The sequence below is a fragment of the Elephantulus edwardii genome, unplaced genomic scaffold, assembly GCF_000299155.1.
Source record: "Elephantulus edwardii isolate Elephantulus edwardi_28Jun2011 unplaced genomic scaffold, EleEdw1.0 scaffold00039, whole genome shotgun sequence".
NCBI lineage: Eukaryota > Metazoa > Chordata > Mammalia > Macroscelidea > Macroscelididae > Elephantulus > Elephantulus edwardii.
The window spans coordinates 8197550-8206349 of NW_006399789.1; the positions used below are offsets into that span (position 1 = coordinate 8197550).

General features: G+C 39.0%; 1 protein-coding gene across 1 annotated transcript in view; it reads right to left on the bottom strand.

Annotated features, from left to right (window-relative positions):
* The window catches only part of PDE7B (phosphodiesterase 7B), a 541867-nt gene that overhangs the window by 370438 nt on the left and 162629 nt on the right, over positions 1 to 8800 (bottom strand). Inside the window, exon 2 of the mRNA XM_006885008.1 lies at positions 2150 to 2210. Within this exon, the coding sequence (XP_006885070.1) occupies positions 2150 to 2210 (61 nt within the window). The remainder of the gene's footprint in view (positions 1 to 2149; positions 2211 to 8800) is intronic.

An 8800-nucleotide genomic window follows, 5' to 3' on the forward strand; every position in this document is an offset into this window, starting at 1 on the left:
TACCACCTGAATTTAAGAATCATCTCAGGAACAGGTTTGAGGCCTTGAACACTAATGAGCGAAGACCAGATGAGTTGTGGGAGGATGTCAAAGATACCATTCAGGAAGAGTGTAAACGGTCATTACAAATACAGAAGAGGAAGAAAAGACCAAAATGGATGTCAGAAAAAACTTTGAAGATTGCACTGGAGCGTAGAGAAGCCAAAGCACAAGGAAAAATTCAAGATACTAAAGAGCTGAACAGAAGGTTCCAAAAGGCTGCTGCGAACGACGAAGCAAAATACTACAATGAAATGTGCGAGGATCTAGAGTCGGAAAATCAAAAGGGCGGAACGCGCTCAGCATGATCCTTTCTCCATACTGTTTGCTATTAGCTCATCTCATTTGATGATTTAGATCACATGAGATATTCAGAGAAAAAAGAACAGCTAAGATAAATTATTTTGTTCAATGATCAGGAATGTAGTTAATATAATTGATAATAGGAAACTTTTTTACATGCAAAATAATTGTTAAGAATTATTTTCATTTATCCACGTTACTGTTTTGTCTCATGAATGAAACTGACGGAAAACTTATTGTACCACTGTAAGTGGCTTCAAGATGATCTGGAGAGTAGACTTAAAATATTGAAATTCTGAAGTGTTCATATTATAATTTGGGCTTTTAAAAAATTTGATGTGAAATGTATAGTATATATTCTCTCTATTAGTTTTCTAACTTATAAAATGAGAAAACTAATACCAACATTACTTCCTAAGAGAATATTATAAATTTTCAAAAAGTTCTGATGACATGATGGCCCATTAAAATAAATGAAGATTCATTATTATGATAGTTTGTTACACACATAATGTAGGTGATTGTTCTGCTAACCTCAGATTACTTTAAATAGTTATTTCTCCCATGACATGTAAGTAAAATCTTTGTGCTTCAAGAAATACTTAATAGTTTATGTAATAGTTCTATCTTAACATGTTTGGTTGAGGAATTACAACATGCTTCTTTTTTTTGTTTGTTTGTTTTAACCTTGTCATCAAAATTGCCCAAGTAAAAAGCACTCAATTAATTAATGCTGATAATCCTCCCTTCCAAATTTTACACATTCAAAAAGTATGGAGACTGTCATTATTAAAATAGAAGCCTTTTTCTTTTTTTATTATTAATTTTAATGAATGTTTACATTTACTTTGGATTTCCATTAATTCATTATTACATTTTTCTTCATGTCCACCCCTTCCTACCCCCTAATTCTCTCTTCTCTTTGAAAAGTAAAAGGAAAATTCTGTCATTGTTATACAGTCCCTCCCCCCAAGTCCACTTCACTATGCAGCCTTAATTCTGGACTCCTGTTATGACAATAATACCTAATCATATATCGCTTTCAAACAGTTTTCTCTACCATCTGTTTCAATGCAGTATGCATAATTCATCCTCTCTTTCTCAGTCTCTCCTCAACCCCGATGTCAGTCTCATTTACAACAGTGGCACTATGCAATATTTGTCCTTTTATGACTGAGATATTTCACTCAGCATAATGTCCTCCAGGGTCATCCATTTTGTATAATATTTCATAAGTTCTCTGTTTTTCAATGCAGCATAGTATTCCATTATGTGAACAGACATTTCACCAAAGAAGACATTCAGATGGCAAACACATGAAGAAATGTTCAAAATCTCTAGCTCTTAAAGAGATGCAAATAAAAACAACTATGAGATATCATCTCACTCCAGTAAGAATAGAAAAATTTAACACAGCAGCAAACAACAAATGCTGGTGAGGTTGCAGAGAAACTGGGACCCTTATTCACTGTTCGGGGGAGTGTAAAATGGTGCAACCACTGTGGAAGGCAGTATGCACTTCCTTAAAAAGTTGTAAATAGAAATACCATTTGACCCAGCAATCCCACTGCTGGGAATATACCCTAAAGAAACCATAACCGCCACCCAAGCAGATATATGCACACCCATATTTATTGTGGCTTTGTTAACAATAGAAACCTTTTTCTATCATCACACGGTCCAGGTTAAAATGTGCTTCCATAAACCTCTGCAAATTATCACAAAGGGCAGTCAGAAAGGCCACAGAGCGGTTGTGAGCCCACTGGACATCAACATGCTTGATGTGTAAAAAGAGAAGCCTTCTTACCTAGCATGCAAACACATTTGGCACTCTGATCAGGGTTCTCAAACAAGATTTCGCCACACCTCTGAAAGAGAAAGGATGACATAGTTATTTTAAGATCTCATGTCAAGATTCCTGACAAAACATCCATGCAACCTAATGACCACATTATTCCACTTCTCATGTGCTCTTTGGTTCCTGGAGTCAAGTGACTTACGTCATGAGCAGAATGTTTCCAGGTAGTAAAACCTTTTGGAAGTAGATGGGGATGGATGTGCCTGTATGCCTGATGGAGCCTGCCTAGGGCTGCTTCTGTGTGCTTTGATGGGGAGTCCTGGCCAAAGATACACTCTGCTTCCAAGTGGCTTCTATTTCAGTGAAATTATGCAATGTACTAGGGTTCCAGTCTGAGGTTAATCACTCCTCTAATTGGTCCGTGTTCAGCACCTAAATTAGTCTAAAATACCCACTCCACAAGCAAGCATAAATATTTCAGAGCACTAAGCTAGGTGACCTATACTTAACTTTCTGCACTTAAAAGGGGGAAACTGCAATCAAGAAGTGATATTTTTGATGCAGGACTTAACAATGGTTTTCCTGAACTCAAAGTATTATGGAAATAACAATTTTCTTCTCTCTAGCTTGGTTTTAAGTTGCTTATTAAAAATTTGTGCAAAACAAACTCCAGAGATAAAAGAATTCATTTAAGAATAATTCATATTTATGTGACATATAAGTCATAAGTTGGTTAGTATCCCAATGTATAAATAAATCCTCCAAACGAATTAAAAATTAAGGAGTAATTAAGCAGAAAAATTTCATAAAGGACATTAATAAGCAATTCATGAAAGAGGCTATCTTAACAATTAATACATATAAGTATACTCAGTATAATGCAATGCAAAAATAAAATGATGCCTATTTTGCACTCACTGGTTTGGCAAAATTTAAAAGTCTAGCAATACCAAGGGTTATCAAGAGTATAGATAAATGGGTAAGCTCACACATCGTGGAAGGAGGCAGAAAATGATACAACTACTTTGTAGAACTGGTATAATATAGTACAGTGGAAATGTAAACATCTTATGACATAGCAAGTCATCTCTGGAGTTTTTCACTAGACACAGTCTCATATACTATTTTAGTGTAAGGCTATGTTGTTGCTGTTGTGTAGCGTTGAGTCAGAAACGAGCCATAGCTGACTCTGCAGTAGGTTTTCAGAGGCATTTAATGGCACTGGAGGAGACTGCCCATCCTCCCGTAGAGCAGCTGGTGGATTTGAACCACATGCCTTGGGGATTGCACTGCAGTTTTTTATCACTAGGCTACCAAAACTACAAGGCTATAGAACATACAAATAAAATATTACTCACACATAAAAACATTACACAGCAGTTAAAATTAACAAATTAGAGCTGTGTTAGGGAGCTCCAGTAGCCTAGTGGTAAGCAGGTGCCCTGCAATCCCAAGGCATGAAGTTCAAACCCACTAGTTGATCATGTGAAAAGGATGGATAATTTCCTTTCATGCTATTTACTGCCTCTGAAAACCTGTTGGAGGGTCAGTTATAGGTTGGTTCTAACTGAACGGTACATAGTAATGACAAACATAAATGACACATAAAATATGTATCTATAAAATGTGAAATATTCAAGTCACACAAAAGAAATACAATGCAAAGTACAAAATATGTGTAATGCTTAAATCATAAAAAAGTATCATGTTAAACATAAAAAAGCAAAAAATTTCAAATATCCCCGCCTCCAATATGATAATTTTTTCTGTGACTTTAAAAACACCTCAAAAGAATAGTTAATGGACTTACAAGTTGTGAATACACTTATTTACAGAAAAGCTTTATGACATGTATTAGAATAATAAACATAAAACTTAGGGTGGAAAAAAGAGATAGAGAATGATGCAATGTTTGAGGGCACACAGGGGTATAAACCTTTCCCATAATGGCTTTTCTTTAAGTGAGCTGAATTCCTTCTGTGCCTGAAACAGTTCATAATACAAAGGGGCAGCTCACATTCACAGCACTGAATATATGAATGGCTCTGCTGTATTGTGTATATGGTGTATATGGCTTCTCTCCATCCATCTGTTTTTGGGGGCTGATGATCTATTTGGTAGCGAAGTAGACTATCTGTCACAATGATTTGTTTTCTCACTTATTTCCTTTGCCCTTAGGGAAAGTGAGGACATGATAGGTTTGTACACCTTCCCTTTTCTTTCTCTGCTCCTCACTTGGTTAATTCCATTCCAATCATTCTTTAATACTGGTATAGTTAATGTGTTACAAGACAAAGTAACATCTGGCGAGAAACAATTCCTGGGTATGTAAACTTGCTTTAATCACACATACTTCAGTGATCCTTTGATACAAATAGAAGAAAAATGAGATCTCTCTCTCTCTCTCTCTCTCTCCCCCTCTCTCCCTCTCTCCCTTTCCTCTCTCCGGGCAGCAGAAACGCAACCGATGAGGATGAAATTCTGCTTTGTAAATCTTCACATTGATAGCCTTGGCAACTCTATGGGGCAGTCTTACTCTGTCCTCTGGGGTCCCTTTGAATCAGAATTGACCCTATTGCAGTGAGTTTGAGTTTTGGTGCAAAGAGGGGCAGGAGGAGAGAGGGTAAGAATGGTTTGATTATATTCAAATCAATCCATTTTTAAAAATATAAATAAAAACTTGTGCACAAGCAGACTAGTGATTGGCTCAGGGATCTACAAAGGAAGAATGTTGCTTTGAGGGACCAAGAAAACAGAATGGCAGTGATGGAGCTTAGGTGCATGGGATGCTGGCAAGAGGGCACTGCGTACTAGATGGAGTCAGCATTGCAATTTCTCTTCCCAAACACTCAGTTGACCTACAGTGACATTTCATCATGTTATTTAATCTCTTCATGCTTCATTTCCTTATGGGTAATATGGGGTTTCTAGTATATGCCACAAGTCAATTATGAGAGCAAATGTGAGGATAAATGACCCGTGAAGTCTGGCCTTACTATCTATTCCTGTTTTGCTTGTATTTTGCCCAGAGCATAAACTCTTTTAGATTGCTAGGATCAATTTCCTGTGTCACTGACTTTTTTTTTTAAAGTGGTATTTTTTATGACCTTAAAAAGTTAATAATTTAAAAAAAATCAAGGTCAGAGTTTTCTAAAATTCTTTCAGGGCCATTCTATATTCTGGGTTCTATAAGGATGTAATAGTGAGGTTCTTTGCTGATTCAGCAACAGGAAAGTCTGAAGCCATTGCCTTAACCATTCGGCTACCTTGTCCACATACACACAATGTAGGCAGCAGAAACTGCAACTGATGAGATGGAATTATGTTTATGTGAAGCTGATACTTGAACCAGGAGGCAGTCATCAAAACAGAGCAAGGAAACACTGAATGGTTTAAAATTGGGAAGGGTGCATGCCCGGGATGTGTCCTATCTCCATATACATTTTGAATCAATATGTGGAAAAGATCATCTGGGAGGCTGGGCTCTATGAGGAGGAATGTGGCATCAGGATTGGAGGAAGGCTTATCGATTACCTGTGCTTTACAGATGACACAGCCTTGTTTGCTGAAATTGAGGAGGACCCGAAGCACTTGATGCAGAGGGTTGATGACTGCAACCTTCAATATGGATTGAGGTCAACATCAAGAAAACAAAGATTCTCACTACTGGGCAGATTGGCAGCATCATGACAGATGGTGAAAAGATTGAGATTGTTAACAGCTTTAGTTTGCTTGGCTCCACAATCAACACTCTTGGTATTAGCAGCCAGGAAATCAGAAGAGAATTTCAGGAAATCAGAAAATGAATTGCATTGGGAAAGTCTTCTGTCAGGGACCTTGCCAGAGTACTAAAGAGCAATGTGGTCAGTCTGGAGACTAAGGTGTGCTTGATCCAGGGCATGGTCTTCCAATTACGTGCTATGCGCCAGAAAGCTGGCAATGACTTAGGATGATAGAAGGAGAATGGATGTTTTTGAGCTGTGGTGCTGGAGAAGTGTATTGAATATACCATGAATTGCTAGGAGAACAAACAGGTTCTTCCTAGAGAGGGTGAGACCAGTTTGTTCCTTGGAGGTAAGGATTCTGAAGCTTCATCTGACTCTGACCTACTTTGGACATGTTGCAAGGAGGGACTAGTCCTTGGAGAGGGATGTTATGCTTAGGAGCGTGGAGGGACAGTACAGGCAAGGAAAACCATTGATGAGACAGATTGACTCTGTGACTGAAGTAATGAGGGTAAGGGTGTCAGAGGCAATAAGGTTGGCTCAGGATAGAGCAGAGCTAAGAGCTGTTGTACATAGGGTCACTATGAGTTGCAGGTAACTTGATGTCACATAACAACAACAACAGCAACAGCAAAGCCTGTTGAGGTACAGCCGGAGAGCAGAGGTTTCCAAAGGATGGCAGGTGGAGGTTATAGAATTTTCCCTGAACGCCCAAGGCTCAAGGGCTACTTTACAGTGGGTACTCAACAGGCAGAAAGGATGCTGTGATGGGGATTCTACTCTTCTATCTGGCAATGTACAAATCCAGGGCTGATTTCTGCAGGATAAGTATACATTCCTTAACAGTCTTGGCCGACTCAAGTTAGATAAGCTAGTCTCTGAGCATGGAGTGAGTACGGCAGCCCTTCTAACCATGATGTAGTCAGCTTCCTCATCGTGGTCTCCCTGGCAGTTTGGGAAGTACTAAAAACACCTTGGACTAGTTCTCAAAGTGAGTCCTTTATAAAGTTACCTGATGATGGTAACAGATTTGAAAATAATGCCCAGAAAGGGAGTGGATTGTTCTTCAGCCTTGAAAGAAACTACTCTCTTCTCAGTGCTATTTTTCATTGATGCCTATGTTTATGGGGCCTTTGCTTTCAGATTCCTAGAGTGCAGCCCAAGTCTTATGTCAACTCAGCTGCTGGGTGGCCTTGACTTCATGCCTGGCTTTGACCAACAGGCCTCTGCCTAATTCCCAGGATCACAGCTCTACTTATGGGGCCAGGAGTGGGGAGCAAGGGATGTTTATTTTTGTTTTGTTTCCTTTTCCAGAACTCATGGGATGAATTTGTCCTTTTTTTTTTTTTTTTTGCCTATCTCTCCCTGTCAACACCATTCCACCAAACAACAACACGGCAGAATTATGGAAATCCCCATCCAGGAGACCCTTCCGGTATGAATCCTCATGCACTGCAGGTGAATTTATGTGCATGATGCCTATCATCACCGTAGACCTTACCAAGGTCTTAATAATTATATGTGGACTAGGTGATGATACTTAGATTTATTGTGTCCACAGTATGGGCAAAGTACCTCTGGTGGCATATTCCATAGGGAGTTATACTACTAATCCTAACGTGGTCTCTCTCTGACAATTCGAATCCATGATCAGCTCCTTGGGACAAAGGCGGTAATCCCCTCCCATGTGATTTACAGCCTCTGAAAGTTCACTGGAGGCTCAGATTGGTTCTGACATTGTGGTGATGAATTTTAAGTTTTGGGTTTTGTGTTGTTTTATTTAAGTGTTGCTTCTAAATCATCTCCTACTCATTATGAGCGAACTCTGGTGGCCTAGTAGCAAAAAGCCGTGCTGCAATCCCAAAGGCAGGCAGTTCAAATTTACCAATAGCTCTGAGAGAGAAGGATGAACAATCTCCTCCCGTGTGATTAAACTGCCTCAGGCAACCTACTGGAGGGTCAGCTATGGATAGGTTCCAACTCTGTGGTCTACCACCACCACTACAACTCTCATTAGACACATTGAACTTCTAGAAAATAGAGACAGTGAGCGCCCCTCACAACAGCATATGCTCCTACAATGAGCGAGACAAAGGATGCTGACAGTTTAACCGATGCTTGGCTGGTACACATAACACCATGGCCTGAAGTCTAGCTCAGAGCCTATGACGCACATGATGACCTCAAGGCAGAAGGGAATGGTGCTCCACAGAGTTTCACTGACTAAGTTTTCAGAAGATCACAGGACCTTCTTTTCTTTTTTCTGCAAATTTTCTTTATTATTATTATTAATTTTAATGAAAATTTACAGAGATTTTGGATTTCTATTCATTCACTGTACTTTTCTCCCTGCCCACCCCTCCCCTCCAGTTCATACTTCTCTTTGAGAAGTAAAATTCTTTCACTGTTATACAATCACTCTCCCCAAGTTCACTCCACTATGCAGCCTTCATTCAGGACTCATGTCATGACAATAGTACCTAATCACATATCCCTTTTAAACAGTTTTCTTTTGTCCAGAGTGAAGGCTGCATGGTGGAGTTGACCTGGGGGAAGGGATTGTAAAACAATGAAAGAATTTTTCTTTTACTTTTCAAAGAATGTACTGGGGCTGGGGGGTGGGGGAGGGGTTTGCTGGGTGAACAGTGCAACAATGAATGAATGGAAATCCAAAGTCTCTGTAAATTTTCATTGAAATGAATAATAAAAAAATTGAAAAAATAAACAGTTCTCGCTCTCATCTGTTTCAATGCACATACAGATTCCCACACATTGGCTACTTTTGACTGCCTTATTGCCTTGGACAGGTAGAATGTTTTATATAAGGTTTCTTCTTTTTCGCCAATTATTCATTGATTGTAAAAGTTCTTAGAATCACACAGTTCATTTTGCTGATAACAGTTCTATTGCTGTCTTATCTTTTATGCTACCATAG